We start from the raw sequence: 27,138 nt of genomic DNA, 5'->3' as shown, positions 1-27,138 counted from the left end.
TCCCCCCCCCCCCCCCCCCCCCCATCAACAAAAATCATGGATGAGATGAGTACCCCGCCATGGCAAGCTAACTAGGGGAAACGCTGACCATGATATGATATTATATGGATTTGTGTGCATGATGATACAATTTTTCTCGATATCACAAAGTCTGTCACGATACGATCGATTCTATTCGATTCACAAGTCTGCGATCGATATATTGTGATATCAAATGCCCATCTCATTTACATATAAATACATTTACAAAAACAATTCAAATATGATTGAACCATGTTATTCCTGTTATTACAGGCACCAGGCATTTAAATAAAAAAACATTTTTTCTTAATTAATGAAAAAATAAAAATGAATGACCTGTTCAGTATAGTCTCACATTTCTCATGTTTAAGTGCATTTTTTAAACCAGTTAACTTCAAAGTGCCCTGATTACCTTTCACTTATAAAGAAACAAAAATAGACATTGAGCTTACATAACATGGATATCAATGCTGTGTTTGTTCTTCAGGTGAACGACCAAATTTATTGTTTCCTGAGTATTTTAACTCACTCTGGCACCTGTCGCATACGACATGAGTTTTGTCTGTTGAGCCGTTCTTCTGCTGGAATCCAAAATATTTCCACAGAGTTGATTTAAATCCAGCAGGAGAGTGAATTTCATTATCTGTGTTTTCTGCCTCGTCTGCCATGTTGCTGAGGCGGCCGCAGAGCGCAGCCGCGCACGGAAATGGTGACACAGACGTGCCTTGGGAATTTCAAAATAAAAGCGTATTTTATAGTTGAGGATATGAATCAATATTTTAGTTTTGCCACAATATAATTGAATCATTTAATCAATATATACATTTGAATTGATGTATTGTTACACCCTTACTTGTCGGTAAGTCAAAGTGGAAGTTTAACATGTTTCTGTTTTTCCCAGCTCTTACACAAACGATTTGTAAGTAATTTTACAGATTTGATCACAATAATGTGAAACAATTATTGTTTGTTTTAATTACCAATAAATGTGTTGTTTTGTTATACAGGTGCATCTTAAAAACAGGAATATTGTGAAAAACTTCAATCTTTTTGTCAATCATTTCAGAAAGTGAAACTCATATAGATTCATTACACAAGAGTGAAATCTTTCAATCCTTTATTTCTTGTAATTTTGATGATTATGGCTTTCAAATAATGAAGAAGAAAACTCAAGAGTCTCAGCTAATTAGAATATTGTGAAGAGGTTCAATATTGTAAACTCCTGGTGTCACGCCCTAATCAGCTGATTAATTCTTAGACATGAGCTACAAATGTCTTATTCCTCAAGTGAAGCCACTCCAGAACCAGAGACCATGTCAGAAGAGAAAAGAACTGGATTATTGTTCAGTGCTCCAATGTCCTCTTTTCAGATGAAAGTACATTTTCATGTCATTTGGAAATCAAGTCCCAGAGTCTGGAGGAAGAGTGGAGAGATCCAGAATCCACGTTGCTTGAAGTCCAGTGTGAAGTTTCCACAGTCAGTGATGGTTTGAATAGGCCTGTCATAATAACTAATTTTGCTGGGTGATTAATTGTCTCAGAAATGATTGTGATAAATGGTAATGTTTAAAATTTGACAATAATTCGTAATTATTGTCAAATTTAAGAAGAAATGTTGGTTAGTTTTTGTTTAGTACCTTTTTTTGACCACTGGATGGCAATATAAGACTGTTTGAACTAGGGGTGTGAATCTCAGTATCTGGCGATCCGATTCTATTCCGATTTTTGGTGTCACGATACGATTCAAAATCCATTTTTCGATTTGAAAACGATTTTTGATTCGAAAACGATTTTCGATTCAGAAACGATTTTTCTATTGAAATGGTCATAAATTTAGTTTAAATTATAATGTATATGTAACTGACAAGCTGAAAAGATTAAACAACAATGTAAACAGAACATTTATTTAAAACAATCATTTTAGGTTCCTTAATGTATCAAATGTTTTTTGTTCATTTTATATTTATAACAAAAATAGGAAAAAATATAGGAGTGCATAAAATGATATAACTTAAATTACCAGTATTAGGTTAGCTTAGTTACCTGAATTTTTCTAAAAAAAAAATAATTTTTTAAAAATAAAAATCTAGAAACAAATCATCCATCCATCATCTTTACACACTTCTTCCTTTTCGAGTCACAGGGTTCGCTGGTGTTCAGATCCAGCCATTACTTTGTGAGAGGTGGGGGACACCTGGACAGCTCTCCAGTCCATCACAGACAAATAATTCAAAATATATAAATATAAAAGTAAACAGACTTCAGCCTACAATACATAGTACATTAACCTTTAACTCAACATAAAATACAGACTTCACATATTTTTAACCATATTGCTCTAACATTTGTTATATTTTCCAAACTTAACCTAATATGAACTATACAGACTTCGGTCTTAACCATATGGATTCATATTTAGTAAATATTTAACAAAATTTCAAAACCTGTGCAAGTTTGCACAAAAACATCTTCTGAACTGTAATTTATAAACTATAATTTAGAACTGACTCCAGGTGATGTCTCATCTGTCCTCTTCAACCTGTTAAAAAGACAAATTACATTAAGTTTGTTGTATAACGTCTATAAGTTTTAGTATAATATGAGAAATAACAGTAACCTTTGAGCTGCAGCTGCATCAGAGCTTCTCTTATTTGTTGTTTCATGGTGAAGTTGTGGTGCTGCTTTATTGCAAAAAAAAAAAAAATCTACATCAAGTAATAACGTACATTGGATCCATTGTATTAAAAATAAACCTGAACCCCTCACCTTCCACTGAGCTGTCTGCTCATAAATCCTTTGTGATACAGCAGGAGATGGAGAGGGAACTCTTTGCAGCCTTTGGGGAAGACTGGAAGTTTGTTGCAGAGTTCCCTGGTCGGCTGCTTCGCTTTCATCTTCCGTGAATTTTGTCGTATTTCCAAAATACTGTCCCGCAATTTTATTTTACACTTCTTGTAAACAACTGTGCTCTTGTTAAATTCTGTCTTTCCCGGAACATTGTAGGATCTGAAATGATTTTTAAAGATGAAGAAGCAGGTTGAATTGCACTCTTCTCTATGCTAGCAGGCTCCATTCAGATAAAGGGAGCTGGCTAACTAGCTTGCTGTACGGTGGCCTACACAGCCAAAATTCTACGGCGGCCGAGCTGGGAGTAAGAGCAGAAAAAATATAAAATTAAATGCATTTTAAAATCGATTTATGAGTCTTTAGAAACGATTCAGAATCGCCAGGACTAAGAATCTAGATTTTTTTTTTTATCCATTTTTTTTCTGTGCCCCTAGTTTGAACCAAAGGATGGATAGTGAGGGAGCAAACGGCATGTCTCTTTAAGAAAAATGGGAGGGAGGCCCCTTGATGTGACATGGGCTGTCTGTCGTTCCTGTTTTTCAGTTCTCAAAATGGCGGACGCTTGTTTTGGTTTGAGCTCTTTGGTTCTCAGCTTCTTTTTGCTGAGAAAAACAGCGTTTTACACAAAGGCACAGTTTTTCAACCGTGAATTTTGGAGCTTTGACAAGACGGAGATTTTTTTCCCAAGGTCAGGCTGTTAGCTTAGCTTGTAGCTTAGCTTCTCAGCTTAGCTGCATTTTAACAATCTAAAAAAGTGATTTTGGACGGTTAAAATGGATTTTAAAGAGAAAATAGAAAGGGCGGGGTCAGTGAAGAGCACCGGCGTTGAGCCTTTTGTCATCCAGTGTCTTCAGTAAAAAGATAGAGACATGAAGAAACAATATAGCCGATAAATGAAAATGAGGTTGATAATTTTCATTTATCTTGCGATCAATTGATTTATTGTTTATCACGACAGGCCTACAGGTAACCTTACAAATGGAAAGCTCCTCGTGAATCGATGTAACCCCCTTTTTTTTTTTTTTTTTTAAAGTAAATACTAGTTTCCTGCTCATCTATTGAATTTATCTGTCAGTGATGGGTTGGGTTCATGTCCTCTGCGGGTGTTGGTCCACTGTGTTTTCTGAAGTCCACAGTCAGCGCAGCATCTACCAGGACATTTTAGAGACTTCATGCTTCCTTCTGCTGAGGAGCTTTATGGAGATGCTGATTTAATTTTCCAGCAGGACGTGGCTCCTGCACACACTGACAAAGGTACCAGAAGCTGGCTGTGGAATATTCTGATTATCTGAGACACTGAGTTTTGGTTTTTATTTAGCTGTAATCTATAATCATCAAAATTGCAATAATTAAAGGCAAGGAATATTTCATTCTATATTTAATGAATCTATGTACCGTAATGTACAAGCTTCACTTTCTGAAATGTTTAACAAAAAATATAGAACTTTTTCACGTTATTCTAATTTTTTTTAGATGCACCTGTAGAGACTAGACACACTTAGGGCGAATGATGAGAGCAGTACGCTGTAGCTCATTAACAGCTTGCACACATTTTTCTCACTTTAGAATGTGGTAAGAAGAGCATTTGCTTGTCTCTCCTCGAGTACTTTGCTCACAAATGTGGCTGAAGGTTAGTGAGCTGTGCTGCTCAGATTCTGCTGTGCTACTCCAGAAATGAAAAATAGCAAAAAGGAAAGAAGTGCATGCCCTCTGGGTTCACCAGAGCAGCCTGGCCTCGGATATATTTGGCTCTGTCACTTTGCATACACATCTGCACTGGCCTGCAATTAGGCTGTTTCCTGTTGCAGCACAGGATATGGTGGCGTTGTGTAGATTAGCTGCAGCTGCTGTCTGGGAGGATGTCAGCTAGTTGCCCACTAAATGAGATTCATCATTTTCATGTATCAGAGATTACAGAGTTCAGAGTTACTTTATGTTAAATGAAATTCAAATGGAGTCCGTAATGGGTTTTTATTGATTACATCCACACATAACTTATGTAGGAAAATCAAAGTAAGGCTAAAGGCTAAGCAACATTTCATTATAAGACGTTTGTAATGAATAATAAGTCTTGATTTTGGTCGATATTAATCTTGACCTGTTTTGACCTGTGTTCATAAAGAAGACCAGTTATAATTGCTCTAAAGTAGCCAGAATACTCATTCTCTCAATGCTTTCTGAACACAACCCCCTCCCTCCCTCATTTGAAACACTGGAAAATATGTGTCAGCTACTTCCTCCTCCTCATTCCAGCTTCCTGTTTTTTGCTCTGCTTGGAAGTGAGATGCTTTGAATGAAGGTTACGACTGAAGCCTCTATTCAGTCACTGTTTCACTATCTGTGATGCGTTGCAGTCTTGACATGAATTTCATTTTATATTGTAAAAAAAAAAAACAGGATACATATGAAGTAATTATTGTATTGTTTGGACAATTTTATTTGGGTGTGATAAGTCACTAACACAAAAAATTGAATGTCCATCATTTCTTTTCTTTTTTTTTTTTTTGTCAAAAACCACCTACCCTATCAGTCTTTTTTCCCCCCTCCCAGCCTCGACTTGAAATGTCTACTCTTCACAAAGATAGTATCCCTCCTGCTAGGGATGCACAATATTATCGGCATGGTATCGGCTGATGTTAGCGTTGAAGTTAAATATTGGACATCAGCCATTCCATCAAAATAACTCACCGATATAAAAGGTGCTGTTTTTTGTATGACAACCCAGTGACAAGGACGCCTGCAGCGCCAGCACAACGTGATGACGTCACGCGCACCTACATGATCTGATCACGACGGAGAAGAAGAAGTCATAATGTTGGCGGTGTGGAAGGTTTTTTTTCGTTGAAGATATTGGATTCTGAAGATTTTTGGACTATGTTGAGCCTCATTACATCGTCCACAGTCAGAGATATTTTTTTGACGTAACCTTACCCGAGTTACAAACCGTCATTTCCGACGTCATTGAGAAGCTAATAGCCGATAGCACTTGGGTGAGTTTTACCACAGACACTTGGACGTCAAGTGTTAGCCCCGTTAACATGATCAGTCTTACAGCACAATGGATAAACAAACACTTTGAACTTAAAAAGTCTGTCCTTCATGCACAAGAGTGCAGAGGATTTCACACTGCAGCTAGGAACCTGGAACAAACCTCCACAAGTAAGACAGCATCACAGGTGACTAATGCTAATAAATAACATTTAACACTTCATTTAATATAAGTTAAAATGCTATGCATATCATATGGCTGTTACTGAATGTATGTCACCAGCTCTTACAGCTGTTACACAATTTTTGTAGCAAATAAGCCTAAATAAGAAGGCTTTGTTCTGACAAAGGAACGTATATTAAAAGTATCGGTATCTGTTATCGGCCAAATAAGTTTGAACATATCGGCATATTGAATATCAGCCAAAAATCCAATATCGTGCATCCCTACCTCCTGCAACTTTTAGCGACTACGGGTAGTTTGCAAACAGCACTTGGGATTGTGTCTCCAAGAGTCTAGAAACTATCTGAGTTCTCTTTTTTTTTTTTTTTTTCGAGTCACAAAGGCTCAAAAAACAGTGTGACAAAGTTCTCTCAAAATAGTCAGAGTTGTCTTGGGAGTCTTGGATAGTTCTTTATTTAGTTTTTGTAATTCTTTGACAACAGTAGTGAAGCTCTCCTTATGGAAAAAGCATCCTAGACTACAGTTCCATATGTCCAGATCTAACCACATCACCCTGCCATCCATTTTCTTTACCTACTTTTCTGCAAGGCAACAAGAGGAGCTGGTGTCTATCTCTTATGATCATTTACATCCCGGACAGGTCTGAAGTCCATCACAAGACCTAACCACGCTAATGTAAAATAATTATTAATCTTTCCGAGCAAAACACAGCCACACAGCTCTTTTGGTTGCAAACACACGGAATGAAATTTGACATTTATTTCTTGCAATTTAGATTTTTGCATTTGATACAGTTGATCCCAATATTCCACTACAGAGGCTTGAATATGATATTGATATTACAGGAACGGCTCTAAAATGGTTTAAATCATATCTATTTGATAGATTACAGTTTGTAAATGTAAATAATAAATCTTCTTCATACACCAAAGTTAGTCATGGAGTTCCTCAGGATTCACTTATTGGACCAATACTTTTTACTTTATATATGCTTCCATTAGATAAAGTTATTAAACAACATGGGAATGTTTTTCATTACTCATATTTATCCATGAAATAGGGGAGAGTGGTGGCACATAGGCTAGAGAAGGTGAGCCTGTGATCAGAACGTTGCTGGTTTAACTTTCCAAACCGACAATCATCAAAATATGGGTGGGAATGGTGAAGCACCCACACCTGCCTCCACCCTCATTTGCCCCACTCTGGGCCCTTGAGAAAGGCCTTTAACCCCAACCATCTGCTCCCCTGGGTGCCCTATATGGCAGCTCCCTGCTCCACACAGAGGGCTGTAGTAGCTCCCTGGTCTGTGGTTGTGTCAGGAAGGGCATCCGGCGTAAAATCAATTGCCAAGTCTTTATGCAAGTGTTTGCTGTGGCGACCCCTGAAGAAGGGAGCAGCCAAAAGAAGAAGAAAAACTTTATATACGATGAAACAACAACAACCTGAGGAATCAATATGATTTCATAGTCTGGTACACATACCTGTGTCTCTGTAATGCCAGTGTTTACATCTTAAACACCAGCCTGCATATGTAGAGGTTCTTCTGATCCATTTCATCTGTTTGCATGTCAACTTTTAACTTGTTTCCCCATGTCCTACATCTGACTTCATTATAACAAAATACAAAACACACAATTATATTTACTGTTAGTTAATGTCTTATTCATGCAACAGAAACATTCTCATCCACAACAGTTGCATGCTCATTGTATTCTTAATATTGTGGATTCTGTGTTACAGCTCTGATGGTACTGGCTGATCTGTGACCACTGCCTGCTTGAGGATACCTGCTGCCCAGTTCCCCTCAATATGTCTGGGATTCATGTAAGTGTTTTTAAAAACTTCTGTATTAACTCTTTATGATTTAGAGAGTCAAATGTTCATATTGTCTCCACAATAATTTGACCTCAAAGCATAATTGTGTCTACATCTTGCACTTAATCATAATAAATAAAAACGATCTAGTAAAACCAAAACCCTGTAGGATCTCATACCAAGTTTTGAGCTGCTAGCCTGAAGATACATGTAAAAAAAAATGTATTCAAATCAGTGACCTTTTGTAGCAACGCTAACATTTGAAGCGCTTCTCACTGCTTCAGAGTTCTGTCAAAAATCACTGTTTTAGAGAACTATATACTTTATACTCTTTCATTACATTGTTTTATATTATATTAATTGCAATTTTTGTCTGACAGTAGTAAATGTGCAAAATGCTAATTGACTGGTTGGTAAAGAAATACAACTACAAAGCAGAAATTTCTTAGTTTACAAAGAGCTCGTGGAGGAAAACACTTTACTAATATTTTATTGATTGTAGGTATAGGGTCATTTAAATGTAGGTTACTGTAAGTAACTCATTGGGCAATAATCTTTTACTGGTTTTTAAATCTAAAGTTCCTGACAGAATCCCTACAGAGCTTGTTTGGTCCATTGGCCATTTCCATTTTCACTGTCAGTTGTTGGTATTAAAGGGACACATTTGCCTTTCACTCTCACATATTTTAAAGTTGCTGTACAAAATTGCTAATGCTATAAAAGCTATGGAAATATATTTACAAACAGATTTCTCTAAGTGGTTCTCATGCTGTCCTCTGTTTGGTGTTATCACCCCCCATTAAAAAAAAAAAAAAAACACAAATAAAACTGCTTATAAAATATCTCCTTGTTTGTTTAAAATGTCCTGTTCTGGTGCAACAGCTGCTAGGTTTTATTGCTTCTGCTGCTGTTAGATGTAGATATCGCAAACAAAGTTCACTTTTCTCAAGTTAAACTGTGTGATGGTGAACTTTTTCTAGTAAAGGATTTTAAATGACAAATGAAAACCACAGAAACCACTGTCACAGATGGATCGCAACAATAAAACAGCTGAATTAGCCATCCTTACCATCAAATTACTATCTGGAACAAAATGCTGATAAATGTTGGGCAGTTCGGTTCGGTAGGCAAGGCGCTCGGTTCTGTTGACACGGCGGGACGCCCTGCTTGTATAATGGTAGGGGAAACACTGCTCTATACACACACACATCATCACAAGAAGGAGTGTCACATACACTTTTCATCAGCCTAGCTTCAAGTTTAAAGTCGCAAATCAAGGTCAAAGTTAAAAAAAGGTCTGTGATTGTCAGGGCTATAACTTCTGATCCGCTCAAATAATTTTACAAAACTTGATACGCATTTTTACCACTATTAGCATGTCACATAATCTTTTCATCACCCCAGCTCGAAGGTCAAGGTCGCAAACCAAACCAGTACTATAGATTTCTGTATTGCTGTATATTAGTTTGTCGATGGGCATATAATGTGCCGTATGTAGCAGTAGAAAAACAGTTTTCTCTGCTGCTTCATCAGAACTCACAGTACTAATGAGCACTGTGTCAAACAGATGACAGTTGTTGATCTTGTACAGCTGTGGTATCAAAGGCTAGAGAACTGGTCATAGCCATGTCCCACTGCTTAAAACAAACATCTAAACAAACATCTCCTCTAAATAGACTGAGCTATAACATTTAAATATGGCTCCTCTGTGTTTTCTATATTTGCAGGTGCCATGGTCAACTGGCACAGAGTGTGTTGCTAAATATAACTTCAAGCCTGGCAATGAACAGGACCTGCCCTTCTGCAAAGGAGATGTACTGACCATTGTTGCAGTCACCAGGGTAAGAAAACTGACAATATTCCTGTAAATGGATTTATGTTGTATCCATAAACTTTCAGAGCTCTCGTCCTGGGATTTTGGACATTATTCACAAAATAACTTGCGTGCATGCTACTTGTTTTATGTACTTAAGAGTTACAACAGTTAATTGGATGAAATGGAACATTGTTCTCTTCTTAACATGTTCAATAAATCTTATGAAACAATATCTATATGAAATAATTATTATCCTATGTTTTCAAACTGTCTTATTAAATTATTATTAAATTGAACGACTTTTTCATAATTAAAAGAAAAAAAGAAAGAAAAACAGTTATCCACCAATTTCTTGTTCAGAATTACTGATAAGAACTAACTAGATCCAGGCAGTTGTCAGTAGAGTAAAAACATGTCATGGAATAATTTAAAACTACGAAAAATACATTGCATTTTCAAATCTTACTTTTGGGCAACATATTATATGACTACAAATGTTATAAAATTTAACTTGGCTAATTTTTGTCTTATTAGACCGTTACTCACTTTACAGGTGGCTAAAACGTGTATGCACCAAATTATGTTTTTTCATGTATCGTACTGTCTTATGACCTGGTCGCATACAACAGCAAATGTCCTAAAAACCATCAAGACTTTCTTTTCTCTCGACTGATCAAAACTGTATACATTACTATTACTATTGTAATATCATCAGTAGGAATAACATGTCAGACTTTAAAATGATCAAATGTTCAGTGATAGTGATTAATGTACTCTGACCTTTTAATTAAATAAATTAATTGAAAGTGCAGTACTACATTTTTTAACCTTAATGACTGCAAAGAGATATTTGATTCAACTTGTGTTGACATGAAATTTAGTTTTTTTCATGTGTCTAGAGCATCATGTCTTTATTCTGCACCACCTAATTTCAAACTCTGTTCAGATAAGAGGAGTACGACTTCCCTGTTCAACTAAATGGCTTAAATTTTTCACACGGTTTAGTAACTCCTTGCTGATTTGTACTGTTTCAGGATCCAAACTGGTACAGAGCAAGAAACACAGTGGGCAGGGAGGGCACCATTCCAGCCAACTATGTCCAGAAAAGGGAAGGAGTCAAGTCTGGAGGGAAACTAAGTCTTATGCCGTGAGTACAGAGTGCATGTCTGTGTTTGTAATTTTACGTCTTTGTAAATCATTTGACTGTAATAGCAGCTAGTTATCCTGATAGGACACTTCTGCAGAATGATGAGGAAGAATATGACAACAGTTGGATGCATCTTGCACATTTACGTCACACGTTCATCTAGTTGTCTCTACTGCAGCGAGGGAGAATCAACCCCAACATCAAATGGTGGAAAATATGTTTCTTAAAGTTATTAGCTTTTTATTGTGTCTTCTGGTATTTGTGTCACTGTCTGAGAACCAGAGCCACGTGTGCTCTACATCACAGGGGCATTTCAGGTCCTTTGAAACGGCAGCATTTTAAAAAGAGGACAACCTGATGAAAGGTCTGTGCAAATAAACGAGACAGGAAAGCTGTGCTGGTTCTGCAGCAAGATCAAAACAGAACTGTGGAGTACAGAAAGTCCTGTAAACTTCCAAATTGTTTGTGTTTACCCTTAAAGTGAAAATAAGCAAGTTCCTTATCTTTGTATATTAACAAATGGTTCATAATTTTATCTACACATGTGAGGTTCTAAGAACAAGTTCTAGTCGGTTCCTGTATGAACTCATCTGAGTTATTTAGGTCACACCTAAATGTGCATTTAGGTCACACCTAAATGTGCATTTAGGTCAAATGTTTAATATTTAAATAACGTATGATAAATTATATTTATCATTTTAGTGGTTTTATTTTGTTTAAAAGATATATACAGACTGGTTGTATGTAAAACTAAAACTGTCCGGATGCTCCATCCATCTAGAAAATAATTTTGCTACAAAATAAGCTTTAAAGGTAGTACACACAGTTGTGTACATTGCAGTCCTTGTCAGCACCTCTTCTGGAGTTCACAATGGCCAACATCTTGTTAGCAGGAAATGTGTAATCGTCTTTGACCCTCTTTGTTTCGTCGTCAGCCACTCATGAAAGCTTCAACCTCTCCATTTTCCACCCGTCATACTGTCTGTCCTCGTTGTTGTGCTCTCGGTCACTGTGTCATCCAGCATGTTACTGTGGGCCGGAACAGTAACATTCCACGTCTTGTTAAACAATGAGAGTTTTACAGTCACACTTAAAAACACACTGCTGAACCAAAGAGCGACTACAACTACAGCAAAGCTGTGAGTTTAATTAAAAATGTATAAAAATTCTGCATGTTGACATAATTATTCCTGTAGGTTTGTGTTTTCCCTTTGAGAAACAAAATGCACATTTATTAAAATGAATCGGTTTTGATTGTTGCTGCTGGTCTTATTGTTGCCTCTGAGGTCACTGCATTTTAAAGTTTGTCCCTGTTTCTCAGTCCATCAAAAGGTACTGGTTGTAACTCAAAGGGATGTTTTCATTTTTGTCACGAATCACTAACAGATGTCCCAGGAAAGGCCTTTCCCTCTGTTTTGGGTTACATAAGGGTTCAGCTGTGGTCTTCTGTCCCCATGCTCACACTCACTTGTTTTGCTCTGCAGAAGATGGTCTTGGCCCACCACACTGCATCTGCTCTGTCTGCTGCCCCCATGTGGCTGAAAAAAGAAGCAGCGACATTCAGCCCAAGGGTCCTACTTCCTTCTTCCATGTTATATTGAACAAGTTGTTTACCGCGACTTTCTGACTTTCGCCTATTTCATTATGATGTCATCTGTGAAAACTGCAGTTGATTTCCTGGGACAGGACAGAGCAGCCGTGTCTCTTTACAGAGCGTATCCACATTGCTTGGCGCCTGTCCTCAGATTAGTGGGAGTTAAAGAGCTGCTGTCCATCGGAGAATCTGCCTGCGCTGATCTAATCAACTCAACCCGTGTTAAGCTGCTTTTCCACAAGAGTCTCTGCTGTCTCATGAGAACAAGTTTGCAGGAGTCTGAGGGTGTGACGGAGGCAGGCACAAAAACAGGATAAATCAATTAGAGCAGTTAATTACCGCCCACTGACCAACCAGCACTGATGGGAAGAACTTCTCATCAAGGAATACCTCTTCTAGGAAGTCAGGGTTCAGTGTGATGTGCTGACTGAGGTTGCTATGATTCTTTTGTTTTAGGTATTTAAATAAGCTATTGATCTGTAGAGGAAAAATGTCCAGTGTTTTGGTGTATTTAAGGTTGGAAACTCAAACACTTTTAAGAATTTTGATTTTTGTGTCTTTCAGCAACTGCAGATGTTAAAGTTGGTGAACGAAACCTCTTTAGATGTAAAGGATTAGTTTAAAAAACACAAAATTTTCCTGTTGGGACTTAAATTTACAATACTGTTTTGTCACCAGAAAATGTGAAACTGTGGTCAGTTCTGTTACTTGACATGAGCTGGAGTTGTGTCTTCTTGCTTCTTTCTATATGTTATGGGGTCAAAGGTCAGTCCATCTCTTGGTCTTTCTGACGTCATCAGTCAGGACTGGGTTTCTTGGCTCGTTCTATTCGCTGTCTCGCCTGAGCTGTTTTTGCATTTTCCTGTTATTGCAGAGCCTGCATGTCAGTTTCCAACTGCCCTCAGACATCTTGTGTGTGCACACGTGTGTGTGTGTGTGTGTGTGGGGGGGGGGGGGGGGTTCCTGTTATTTGGGTTCAGGTACATTCTCACTGAATCCTTAATAGAAGCAGACCTCGCCCCTGCAGCACTCAAGCTGAGCAGACTGGAAGTCCTGCTGCTGGCTTCCTGTTACTACCCAACTCTTTTTTCTTTGCTTCCTGTCAGAGGGAAATGATGAGAGCGTGTGTGTGCGTGCATGCGTGTGTGTGGCTGAAATTGCAAATGAATGAAAATAAAAAGAAGTGTGATTGTATTTAAAGATGCGTTGAAGGATTTTGATTGTTACTGAGAACTGATCTACATAAACAATGTCAGAATCTCTGTCCTCCACTCTCCTCTATCCTTCCAGCTGGTTTCATGGGAAGATAACCCGTGAGCAGGCAGAGCGGCTCCTCTACCCTCCTGAGACAGGCTTGTTCCTGGTCAGGGAGAGCACCAACTATCCTGGCGATTACACCCTGTGTGTCAGCTGCGACAGCAAGGTGGAGCACTACCGCATCATCTACCACAACGGCAAACTCACCATTGATGAGGAGGAGTTCTTTGAGAATCTCATGCAGCTGGTGGAGGTGAGGCTTGATGATGAACACATGATTTACACTTCTAATTTTTCTTGCAGTAATGCCCTTTACTACACACAAAGCTGTAGGCATCCATTGTGGAAAGTGGAAAGATTCATTTGGAGTTTTATTTTTTAACTTGAACCTAAAAGCTGATAGATTCAGTGCTGGCCTTAACCACAGAGAAAGCCTGTTAATAAACTGCTTGTTAAGACACGAAAGGTTTGACCTTTGACCCTTAGTTTTGTGTTTTTGATCACTTCCTTTTCACGTAAAAAGTCATGAGGGAAAGGGGAAACTTTCAGGGCGCCTCTGTGACAGTTTTCTTCCCTTAAACCAACGATGCAGAAAATAGTGGTTTTCTACTAAGTCGTAATTAAGTGATAAAAGGATTAGTAGAAAAACAATTAATTGATAAATTTTATCATTCAAAGGCTGTTCAGGAAAAACCAGCCAAATATTTCCCAGTTACAGCTTACGTATTAGTAAAATATTGTTGGATGAATGGGGGTTAGGGCTGGGTACCTTTCTAAAAAATCTGTGTCGGTTCCTGGACGGTTCTTTTTTCGGCACCAATTTTGCAATTACTATTAATTCTAACAAGAATAAAATTTTGTTACACATTACAGTACATATTGTGAATTTTATTTTTTAACTTTGGTATTTCTATTCCAAGCAGTTTTCTTACATAAAAATAAACAAATAATTTCCAGTTCAAAAGAACAGTTGAAAACAACAAGTGACATGTCAGTGTCTAATGTTCACTGCTACACACTGAGGAGCTTTTCACTTAACAGTTTTTCATCAGAAACATCAACATGTCTGCTTTCTCTGGACACAAACAAGCCTGCTCCTGGCTGATGGTGTCTCCAGCAGTAGAAAATGTTCACTCTGAGGGTGTAGATGATGATTGTTGCACACACAGATACCTGATTGTCAGTTTGACATATTGTCCCTCACATCTCACCAGCAGGTCACTGGATTCACTAAGTTTAGGTTTGATGCAGACTTCTGCACCTCTGTGTCTCTTCCTGAATCTTCTCTGTGGTTCTCTGGGGTTTAGTGCTCAGATCATCTCCCTAATTGACATTAGAACACAAAACATCAACAATAACATGGTTGTGTTATTATTGCTCAAACAAACATTATCTAGGCTGAGAGATAAAAGCTTCGCTGGTCAACAAAATCCTTTACAGCTTAACTTACCTCCAACATGCAGCTTCCACTGTAGAAAAGACACAAACTTTTAACAAAGTTTGTGGCTGTCCTGTGGCCTCCACCTCACTTTTCTTTTGTCTGTCTGTCCTCACGTCAGAGGCTCCTGTGAGGAGAACATTAACATAAACAGTGAACATCAGGTGAACTGTTTAAGCAGCTGACTGGATGGATGAGCACATTTTTACAAGTTAAGCTTCATCTGTTACTGTCAATCTTTAGTTAGCTTCAGAGTTTAGCTAGCTACATAAATTAAAATAAATTTACACACTAATATCTTAAAGTTGGCGTTACATGGATTCTAGTTTAATTCACCGCAATGGACGTGTTAAGCTGCAGTAACGTTAACAAACGTAAACTTACCAGCTGAAACACAGACACAGAGCCGTCCTCTGGAGTTCTTTGATAAAGACGAGTCAGGCCGTGGAGATGTTGATCGAGTCCGTTTAACACACACAGACGGACTAACGCTGAGAGGAGGAGGGGGGAGGAGGCTGCTGTCCGTCTGTCTTCTTGCAGAAAAACACGGAGCAACTTTCTGCTCGTGTGTTGTCGAAGACATTCGACAACACGCACTGCACACGTGAACCCCGTCTGTGGGCGTCACCAGCACCATAGACATACATTAGACATAGATTAGGTGCGGCAGCTCTATACAGCTCTGGGTGTAAACACGTAGTCTTGTTTGTCATATGTCTGGTGTTTTACCTGCCTGCGTGCTGAAACCACGTGACACGTTACAGCCAATACCGAAACTTGACACCGAAAAAGAGTGACGTTTCAATACATACACCGACCGGTGCAGTTCGGTGGGTGCCATTTAAGAACCTCGGTTCGGTACTCGGCCCTACTGGGGGTTCAAATAGACAAAACTCTGACTTATAGATGTTATTCAGGACATTATATTTTAGGGCATCTGTGGCTGGGTGGTTAGAGTCTCCTCAGCAGGTAGAGGTAGAGCAGGTAGAGTGCTGAATGAATGGGTAAATGATGGCACAGATTGTAGTGTAAAGAGTTTTGAGTATATTGATAAAATATAAAGGTGCTTTACAAGTACAGTTCATTTACCATTTCAGTAAATTATGAAGTGTGGTAAAATCAGCTGTTAAGGAGGAGCCTAACAGAACAACAATTCTTTTTCAACACAAGTGCATGTTCTTCAAAGGTTAGCACTGTTGGAATCACATAAATATAAGCCTTTTTTTGACATAGACAAAAACGCTATTTGTGCCTATTTATTTTGTAAACTTTTTTTTTCTTTTTATACAAAGTCTGGATATTAAAGCTCATAACAAGCAATAGATGGGACTAGTCGGTCAAATATTATTTATATAACACACTTCATCTGTCAGGACAGTGGTGAGATGTGCTGTAGGAGTGATTGATAGCTTCAAGGTGGAGGTGGGAGTGCATCAAGTATCAGCTCTGAGCCCCTTCTTGTTTGCTCTGGTGATGGATCGACTAACAGATGAGGTCAGGCAGGGATCCCTGTGGACCATGATGTTTGCAGATGTCTGTGGTGAGAACAGGGAACAGGAGGAAGAGAACTTGGAGAGGTGGAGGTATGCACTTGAAAGAAGAGGAATGAAAGTCAGCCGTAGTAAGACAGAGTACATGTGTGTGAATGAGAGGGAGGCTGGTGGAACAGTGAAGCTACAAGGAGCAGAGGTCACAAGGGTGCAGGACTTCAAGTACTTGGAGTCCATGGTCCAGGAAAATGGGGAATGTGGTAAAGAGGTGAAAAAGAGAGTCCAGGCAGGATGGAGTGGATGGAGAAAAGTTTCAGGAGTGATTTGTGACTAAAGGGTGTCAGCAAAAGTCAAAGCAAATATTTACAAGACAGTGGTGAGACCAGCTGTAATGTATGGTCTGGAGACAGTGGCATTGACAAAAAGACAGGAGAGAGAACTGGAAGTGGCAGAAATGGAGGTGTTGAGGTTCTCCTTATAGGAGTGACGAGGATGGATAAGATCAGGAATGAGATCATCAGAGGTACAGCACAGGTTGAACAACTGGGAGATAAAGTTAGAGAGGCCAGACTGAGATGGTTTGGACATGTCCAGAGGAGGGACCATGGGTATATTGGTAGAAGGATGTTAGAAATGCATCTGCCTGGAAAAAGACAAAGAGGAGAAATATGGATGCAGAGGACAGGGTGAGATGGAGGAGGATGACTCTCTGTGGCGACCCCTGAAGAGGGAAAAGGCTAAAGAAAAAGAAGAATTTAATCTGCCAGTTAATAACTGTGTAGATAGAAACAACATAAAAACAGCAATAAATACAGATTTTAGACTTTGGTCAAACATATTTGTACCAAAGTGTGAAACATAAAATTAGATAAATTATTACCTGCCTTCCAGATTTGATTCTTTTATGCGTATTATGTTAAATTAGTCCCACTACAGCAATGTTATGCAACTCTGAACACAAGGAGTAACAATAGGTATTCATTTTACACTTTTTGGTCTTAAATCTGGACCTAAGGTACAAGTTCAAAAGCATTTTGATCCCCTCAGATAAAGAGAAGATTGGCGGCTATCACACTTTTAATTGGGCCTCATCTTTGTACTCAGTGGGGCGTTGGAAGTGAACGATAGGAATGTGCCAGCTGACTGTGAGATCATCCTCATCCACGGTGCAGTCTTGTTATCAGCCACCCACAATCTCTGTGTGTCCAGCCCTCTCTCGTCCTCATGCAGTCTCTCTCCTGTTCACACCCACCAGGCTCAACTCTGCCTCTACTTCCTTTCTTCACCTCCCTCCCTTCGTCTTTATCGCTTTGTGTTCCCTCGTGGATACCTGGCATATTGCTTTCCATCTCTTTGTTATCCATCGCACTCCTTCTCCCGCTGTCTCATATTCTCTGCTCTCCTTCCCTTTCCCTCTGTCGGGCTCTTTGTGTCTTTATCCTGCAGCCTGTCGACATTCCCCTGTAAATAGCCTTCGTAAGAATTCCTCACATTCTTGTTTGTCTGTTTTCCTCTTTGTTCCTCTGCTCTGCGGTTACTGCTCACAGCAGGTCGCCCAGAGATTCTTACATACACACATGACATATAGCCATTATTTATGTCTAAACATGCTGCTTGCTGACAAAACCTGACTTGCCTCCACAGTGATGTTATGGATGTGATAAAGAAAATATGGCTGCATGTGGTTGCAAGGGTGTGATCGCAGTTTGAAGATGGTTGTTTGTTATACACTTGTGTGTATTTTTATTGTGTGATTACACCCTTTTGCTTTAATTATATATGAGGGAATCTTGATTTAGCCATGGCTATTGTGTACAACAAAATGAAATATTTTGTATAAAAAGAACAAGCTAAATGTAATCATGTTACACAATCAGTATTACACTAATTTCAGTTTTATCACTTTAGTTACTGTACAGTTTTCACACTGCACTTAGCAAATTATTCATGGCTTTTATCACTGGCGGATATAAATTAATAGTTTTTAAATTAGGATTGTTTTCTGTTTCTGTATTTGTCCTTGGTGCTTGGTTCTTCTTGCACTTTGCTCCCCCTGGTGGTTGAAACGGTGACTTGCAGTTCCTGTAGACTTGTTGGAGCTTCCCGCGTTGCAAAACAGATTTTTATCAGATATAGTAAAACTTATTATTTGACCAACATTTCTAGCAGGAGACTTTGCATTCACAATACAAACATTTAAACTAATTTCATGAGAAGTGGATGCTGGCCGTAGTTTTTTGTTTGTTTGTTTCTTAGGGAAAACAGTCAGATATACTGACCCCCTCTCACATCCTGACCTTCCAGCAGCCTCTACAAAAACTTCCTCAGCTGTTTCAGTTTTTTGGGACATGTTCTGAGCAAAAGGATATTCATTTTTGCAGCCTTAAAAAAGCCAGTACACCAGTTTAAAAGATGAATTGGGATTTTTTCCTGAGCTACAGCTGCCTTTGAACTGGTTACTGAAGCCCAGCTCTGGATCGCATCATGGCGACACATGAGACGTGTCTTTCTTTGCGATTTCTGTAGATCACAGAGCAAGTAGACATTTTGTATCCTTCAAACTTATGTCAATATGTCACCAGTCCATTTTATAAATGTAAAAACAGGTGATTGTGAACATTTTGTCAACCAGCTTTTCTGATCTCCGAGTGTATTTATAAAAGCTGTTGCAATGGGGAGATGCACACAATGTTTCAAACAGGATCTATCAAAACAATGATGTTGGTGATATAAAAAAAAGAGTTTAAAATACTTATAAATAGGGTTTCCAACAATTTATATCAATTCACGTGAAAGCTGTGATTGTGAAGGTGGCTCTGTACTGTGCTTTCATCTTTGACTTGTTGATGTTGAAGCGGAGTAGTTTTACGTCAATAGTGTGAATGTTTATGAAGCATTCACACTATTGTGATCCATTTTTCTTCTGTACGTTTTTCAGCATCTTTCTTGTTCCATAATTTGTGCTTTTTCAACAAATCATAAATCAAAACGTTCAGCTCGTTCAGGACAATCCTGCTATGACCTTTCTTATTGCTGAAACTTAAGCTTTTTGAAATATTTAGCCTTTTCGGCCATTTCTTTCCTCATAGAAAATTAACTGAACTCATTTTACATCCTTCAGATCTTTAGATCTGTTTACAACCATTTACTGCTCCTTTCACATTTTGTTCTGGTTCAGCATCTTTGTGCAAATTTAAACTTTTTTTCAGCTACTTTGAGCTAATTTCAGCTGGTTTGGGCTCGTTTCAGCCTATTTCTGCTAACTACAGCATTTTTGTTCTTCTTCTAACTTCTTTCTGCTAAAATCAGCTTTTTTGCTCCTTTCAGCTTATTTCTGCTAATTTCAGCTTTTTATGGTATTTCAACTACTATTTAGTTGTTTTATGCTAATTTTAGCTTTTTCATCTTAATTCCACATTTTTTTTTGCACAATTTCAACTTTTTTCATTCAAATTCAACACAGATGTGCTCTCTCCACTTCCTTCTGGTAATTTAAGCTTTTTTCTGCTTTTTTTTAGCTACTATTCATCAGATAATTTTGACTTTTTTGTGCTCATTTTTGCTTCTTTAAGCCTTATTGGGCACAACTGTGTTCTCTCCACTTCCTTTGGGTACATTTTTTCTGACTTTTTAGCTACTATTCAGCTGGGGTTTTTTTTTAATTTAATTTCTGCTTTTTCAGACAATTTCCACTTTTTGGTGCTCATTTCTGTTTCTTTTACCACAATTGGGCTAATGTGTTGTTTCTGCTTTCATCTGTAATTTTAAGCTTGTTCTAACTTTTCAGCTACCTTTTTAGCATTTTTTAGCTTATTTCAGCTGTTTTCAGATAAATGTAAGTTTTTCGTGGTAAATTCTGCTACTTTCAGCCCAACCTCTTTCTGCTCATTTCAGCTTCTTTCTGTCTTTTCAGTTAGTTTTCAGCTATTGTTTGCTCATTTTAACTTTCTTTCTTTTTTTTTTTTTTTAGCTTTTTTTCTGCAAATTATTCAGCAATAAGCATTCACATTGTATTTTTGCAGGAAATGCAGTTTCTCTAGTTAAAAATATTTTGAAGCTATTAGCAGTTGCAAATTAAATGTATAAGTTGTTAGTCGTGTTTTGTTTGCTCTGTTGCAGTCACTGCTGGACTCCTCACATCAAAATGGAAAGAAGACAAAATTGAGATGCAGAGTTGTGACTTGGACTAATTGTCATTATAGCTACATTAATGCAAACATGTGCTCCAGAAACCTCCCTCCTTAGAACAGATGAGCAGCTCCTAAACTTTATGTAAACAGCTTGCCCTGTTCCACCGCTGAGTTAAAGGCTGTACATGTTTTCAACGCAGCTCCTCCATCTTTTTTTTTTTACACCTTTTATATGGAAATGAGGCAGAGATTCTGTTGTTCCCCCGAGACAAGCCTCCGCCTCCAACACTGATGCAAGCTGATAACAGTTCGTCTCTTCAAATCTTACAACAAATCTTTGTTTCATCCCACCTTCATGTTTGTCTGCAGAGTTGCTTTTATTTTGCATAATGAAAGTGTTTATACAGACTGTAGATTAATTTATAACTATCCCTAACCTTGCTCCAAAATGGCAGAGAAAATAATATTATTCAGTCTTTTGATGAAAGCCTTAATAAACTGGAAGAGAATCTGGATCTTAAGTCGAGTGTTTCAATCTGCTTCTTCCTGCAGCATTACACCAAAGACGCCGATGGCCTTTGTACCAGGCTGATTAAGCCCAAGCTGATGGAGGGAACCGTGGCAGCGCAAGACGAGTTCTCCAGGAGTAAGGGCACACTACGCTCATTACACCGCCCCGCAGGGACTCTGGCATCGAGGCTCAGAGGGACATTTTGTTTATTTACTGCCACGTTAACCTCACAAATTCACCATCCCTCGCTCATACACCATGAACACACACAAGCTGCATCTCCTTTAAAGTTGTGCTATCATCTCCAGCCTAATGGCATTAATCAGCAGGGGGATTAATCTTGTGAGTGGAAAGGACTGCTGGGCTTCACCAGCACTCAAGGTCAATCTGTATCACCCACTCCTTCTCAGTCTGCTTTCATTTTACTCCATGTACCCATCTGACCTGACTAATTATTACTCCAGAACAATGAAAGTTTGATCACCCTAGAAGTAGCACTTTTACTTTGACAATATAGCTGCCGTTAAAAGGAAACTGAACATTTTAATGTCTTAAGTAGTCTTTGCCTGCAGCTATTGAAATGCTTCATCTACAGAACAACACAGGATGACCGTGTTGATAGAGTTACAGTACGATTGTTGAGCCTGTTTGTTTGTTGCAGGTGGCTGGGCCTTGAACAGGAAGGAGCTGAAACTCCTCCAGATCATTGGCAAAGGCGAGTTTGGAGGTAAGAAGCTAATCTCCCATCGTTTCTTAAAACCCTATTTAGGGTACTGAAGAAAAAAACAGTCTTTATGTTTTGATATTTTGTTTTGTAAGAGCCAGACTTTTCTATAATCTCATAAAGTAGTGTTGAGCAAAAGTTCTCCAGTTTTTCTTGGAACACCGATCACTTTCCCTCATCTTCCATTTTCAACCCAGTCATTAGAAAAGTCTGGTTTCATTTATTAATCGGTCTTTTTGTCTTTACCTTCTTAATCCTGTTTATGGTTGTGGGGAACAAAATTTAAAGGCAATAAAAGTAGCTACCTGGTAATAACGTTTGTGCAGTACTGCGACAAAGATGTAATTACGCTGAAGTTGCTTTGAATTTATTCCATGTATTTAAAATTTAAAAATAAGAAATGTTCATGTTTCCAGATGTGATGGTCGGAGACTACAGAGGGACCAAGGTGGCGGTCAAGTGTATCAAAAATGATGCCACAGCGCAGGCTTTCATCGCTGAGGCCTCCGTCATGACGTAAGACCGAACTCCTGGCTCGTTCCTCCCACCTCTGATTTTTCCAAATTAAAAATTAAACCCACCTGTTGTTGTTTTTCCCTCGTTTTAAGTAGAAAACAATGAGTACTCACAGGAATGTTCTGCTGCAAAACATCTCATATTTCTGCCACCTTTTGTGTGTTTGTACAGGCAGCTGAGGCACAACAACCTGGTGCAGCTGCTGGGTGTCATTGTGGAGGAGAGGGGCAGTCTCTACATCGTCACAGAATACATGGCAAAGGTCACACATCCTTTTATTTTCCATGTTTTCTTTTATCTTGGGTAGGCAGCTCTCCAACATGGTATTTTAGTTTAGGAACCTTATCAGATGATATTTAATCATCATTGTTTCAAAATTGTTTTTAACTTTTGGCTTGTTAAAATAAATGCTCTGGTACATCAGTGTTTTCTGTGTATTAATACTCTGAACTGTACCACAGGGCAGCCTGGTGGACTACCTGCGGTCCAGAGGACGGACTGTCCTCGGTGGAGACTGCCTGCTCAAGTTCTCACTGTGAGTCCTCTTCATCTCTGCTTATACGTATCTTTTTTCATTTAGCCTTTATTTATACAGGTAGACCCATTGAGTCACGAGAACTCATTTTCAAGAGAGACCTGTTTAGGGAGCACATGGTGGGGGTTAAGGGCCTTGCTCAGGGGCCCAGAGTGGGGCAAATGAGGGTGGAGGCAGGTGTGGGTGTTCCACCTTTTCCACCCACATTTTGATGTTGACGGTACCAAGAGTTGAACCTGCGACTTTCCGATCACAGGCCCACCTTCTCTAACCTCTGCGCCACCACTCCCCTCTTCACAGGATTTGTGCAAAAGCAGCATTTGGATCAGAAACTTGTTCGGCTGTCTAGATTTGAAAATTTATTTCAGCAAAACTGTGTTTAACAGAAAGTATTTGTTTTCTCCCACAAACTTTACTCTGACTGAGTTCTCTGATGAGAGGCTGCTTTATCTGCATGTCAAGTTTTTATTTTCAGTTTCAACAATGATCAGTCAGGTCATCTGGATGGTTTTCGTTTGTTGTTGAGGCGTTAAGGACGTCAACAGTACGAGGAGCCACAAACAAACTGAGTCCCACAATCCCATGGTGGAAAAAACAGTTTGCTGAAGATAAGGTGGTTTGTGGGGCCCGTCCCTCTCCCCCGTCCACTCCTCTGAGGCAGCCATAGCTGAAGTGGTTCAGAACATCAAAGTTCATGCTCAGTAATTCAGTCAGGTCATCTGGATTGTTTCTTTTTTTTTTTTTTTTTTTTTTTTTTGAGACGTTTCGTCCTTCATCCAAAGGACTTCCAACCACTTTGGCATGGCTGCTTCAGAGGTGTTGACAGGGGAAAGGGTGAGCCCCAGAAACCATCTCACCACCAGCAAACTTGTTTTTTGTTGTTGTTTTTTTTTTTTTTTCACTACTTTTTTTTCCACTACTATGTGGCGCTTGTGGGACTCCAGTTTGTTTGTGGCTCCTCGGACTGATGAAGTCCTTTGGATGAAGGACGAAACGTCTCAGAAAAAAAAAAAAAAAACGTCCAGATGACCTGACTGAGCTTTGTTGGATTTATACCTGGATTACTGAGCATGAACTTTGATGTTTATTTTCAACAGTTTTAGCTGAACTCGTGCTGTAATCCAGCACCTGGACTGAATCAAACCTTGGTTTTATTTGAGAAGTAAGAGTGAATGGATTTTATCTCGATGACACAATACTAGGAAAGGAGAACTGAACAGTGTTTATTTTGTCATAACTGGAGAAGCTCCTGGTTTTATTTACGATTGTCTTGGTCTTCCTCCCATCATCTCATCCCGTCAGTGATGTGTGTGAAGCTATGGAGTACCTGGAGGCCAACAACTTTGTCCACAGAGACCTGGCAGCTCGAAATGTGCTGGTGTCTGACGACAACATCGCCAAGGTCAGCGACTTTGGCCTCACCAAGGAGGCCTCCTCCATACAGGACACTGCCAAGCTGCCCGTCAAGTGGACCGCCCCTGAAGCACTAAGGGAGAAGGTGAGAGGAGGAGCGCTGCTTGGACACGTCAGCTGTTGACATGCTGCTAACTGTGTCTGTAGGATTTGCTCTGGGGGGGTCCAAAACTAGATCTAGCTGCAGTTGGATTTTGTGGACTTTAAATGTCTGAATGTGTGAATTTGAATGCTTGTTTTTGTATTTTTGTTTGTCTAACAGAGGTTTTCTACTAAGTCGGATGTTTGGAGTTATGGAATCCTGCTTTGGGAGATTTACTCCTTTGGCCGTGTGCCTTACCCTAGAATTGTGAGTGTTTGAATCTCACATTCACCAGCAGGTGGCGCACTTCAGTGCTCCGACTTCATCAGACTGTTTCTGTCCTGTCAGGAGTAATGTTTGTGTGAACTTTACCTCCAGTCACATTTGTTCAGTTTAACTGAAGCAGGGGATTAAAATGTGTGTGATGTAAATAATTTTGCATGCTTCACTACTTTTTACATTTTTCACTCCCACGTTTGAGTCAAATGTTGTTGTGTGTGTGTCGCAGCCACTAAAAGACGTAGTGCCCCGGGTGGAGAAAGGCTACAAGATGGACGCCCCAGATGGCTGCCCGCCTGTAGTCTACGACCTGATGAAGCAGTGCTGGACCCTGGACCCCGCCATGCGGCCCTCATTCCGCATGCTGAGGGAGAAGCTGCAGCATATCAGAGCCAAGGAGCTCTACCTGTAAAGAGGAGGCGCAGACAGAGGGGGGAGGGGGGACATGCAGCCCAGCACAGATCCAGAATGGGAGGAGGAGGAGGAGGAGGAGGAGGAGAGGGACCACAGCATCTTCCTCCAGCCTGCTGACCCATGGGACTGCCACACTGTGCCCCGCCACACACACTCCCCACCCCCCCGGCTGTCGTCCTCCACACAAAGACTGTTTTCCTGTTTGTGTTGTAAAGCTTTCCTCTCCACACCGCCCCCCCACCTCCACCCACTACTGCCTCTCCATTACCACCCTCACCTGGTCCAAGCTGCTCCTCTTCCTCCACCTGAGTTAACCCTTTGCTCCCTCTGTCCTTCCTCCTCCTCCTTTTGAAACGTGGCATTAACTGGAGGGGGGGCTGGCCTTTCTCTCCATGTTTGTCATGTGTTTTTCTCCCATCATGCCCCACCCCCACCCTGTTTTCTTTATCATTCCATCATCTATACACGATGTGGCTCTGCATGCCTGTCAGCCCAGCTGTCATTCCACCCTTCAACCCCCCACCCCCTCACCATCAGCTGTGTTGTCAGGTGTGGATGGGGGGGGGGGGGGGTCACTCTGTGTCAAAGTGCCTCCAGCCTACAGAGCTCCACACCACTCATAACACTGCTTTTAATCAGACTGTTAAGGTGTCAAATTTTATTACTTTTTCTTATTTTTTCAGGGACGTTATTTCACTTTTGTGTTTGTTGAATTGCCATCCCCCACTCCACCTCCACCATTTCAATACTATTGTTTTTTTAAAGCATCCCCCGCCCCATCTTAAGAGGAGCACGAAGAGTAGTCATGTTTATCCTGCGACCGACAGCCCCGAGGAGCAACGTGAGGGGTGGAGGTGGAGGGCCAGATTATAACAAGTGACGGTGGGGGCGGCTAGAGAAAGAGAGCCAGTTCACAAACATGGTGGAGTCATCTTATGTGAGCTTGTTTTTATATCAAAATATATTTAAAGGATTAAAAAAAAACCTACAAAAAACCAAGAAGAAAACTGACTGAGAATCAGAATGGAGGACTTGGTTCAGTTGTTTGAACTCTGGGCTGAACTGGGCTGGTGCATGCTGCGTGTGAGAGGCCTTGGTTCAAATGTCAGTGCTTTCAATGTTCGTTGTTTTATTATGCTGTCATGATTATGAATAAATCATTCCATCTGAACAGTGTGGGGACACGTGCATCATTAAATCTGCCCGTGTTTGACTGAGGGGTGACAGGAGGAAAGGTGAGGAGAATTCTGTTTTGTTAGATTTAAGGACAGAAATTAAGCAATGGCTTCTGCAATGAAGAAGTTACCTATATTAAATAACTGTTTTTTTTTTTAATTCTTATTTTTAGCTATCGTATTTTCCAGAATATAAGTCTCTCCGGAGTATAGGTCACCTCAGTCAAAAAATGCCTCATGAAGAGGAATTTTATTTTATTTTTAAATAAGTTGCATTTATTCAGAAGTGTATTTCACAAAGTGCAAGAACAGACATTTACCGTATTTTCTGCCGTACACGTCGCTCCGCCCTACAAGTTGCATCAGTCCAAATATGTCTAATAAAGTGGGAAAAATCCATAAATATGTCGCTCCCCCGTATACGTCACATCTACTATGAACCACCGCTGACGCGTCACGTTTGTTATGCATCACCACTGACGACCCAGAAATGTAGTGTTGTGCCAAAAATCGATGGGCTGCCGAATGGTGCACAGAAGGACTTTAACAAGAAAACAAGATTAACACATAACAATTATTTTTTTGCTCGAAATTATAATAAAGGTGTGTCTCAGTCTAACATTTGTTTAATAAATGCACTTTGACGGTCAAATCAGCTGCATTTCAAAAGCCGATATGCGGAAACATGAACACGCTGAGTGCGACTCCATTTCTTCAAAATTTAACAAGATAACCACCTAAAACAATTATTTATTAGTTCGA

The 27,138-nt window shown here is 39.6% G+C and overlaps 1 protein-coding gene across 1 annotated transcript in view; it reads left to right on the top strand.

The window, feature by feature from the left end:
* The window catches only part of LOC119423693 (tyrosine-protein kinase CSK), a 60,335-nt gene extending 33,947 nt beyond the window's left edge, over positions 1–26,388 (top strand). Inside the window, exons 2-13 of the mRNA XM_037691102.1 lie at positions 7,781–7,864; positions 9,583–9,696; positions 10,706–10,818; positions 13,703–13,922; positions 21,280–21,373; positions 21,900–21,965; positions 22,379–22,478; positions 22,650–22,740; positions 22,940–23,013; positions 24,316–24,511; positions 24,689–24,775; positions 25,017–26,388. Of these exons, the coding sequence (XP_037547030.1) occupies positions 7,850–7,864; positions 9,583–9,696; positions 10,706–10,818; positions 13,703–13,922; positions 21,280–21,373; positions 21,900–21,965; positions 22,379–22,478; positions 22,650–22,740; positions 22,940–23,013; positions 24,316–24,511; positions 24,689–24,775; positions 25,017–25,199 (1,353 nt within the window). The 5' untranslated portion in view covers positions 7,781–7,849 and the 3' untranslated portion in view covers positions 25,200–26,388. The remainder of the gene's footprint in view (positions 1–7,780; positions 7,865–9,582; positions 9,697–10,705; positions 10,819–13,702; positions 13,923–21,279; positions 21,374–21,899; positions 21,966–22,378; positions 22,479–22,649; positions 22,741–22,939; positions 23,014–24,315; positions 24,512–24,688; positions 24,776–25,016) is intronic.
* Positions 26,389–27,138: the final 750 nt, after the last annotated feature.

The sequence above is a fragment of the Nematolebias whitei genome, chromosome 2, assembly GCF_014905685.2.
Source record: "Nematolebias whitei isolate Nwh7 chromosome 2, NemWhi1, whole genome shotgun sequence".
NCBI classification, from domain to species: domain Eukaryota; kingdom Metazoa; phylum Chordata; class Actinopteri; order Cyprinodontiformes; family Rivulidae; genus Nematolebias; species Nematolebias whitei.
This window is presented reverse-complemented; position numbering and strand designations above follow the sequence as displayed.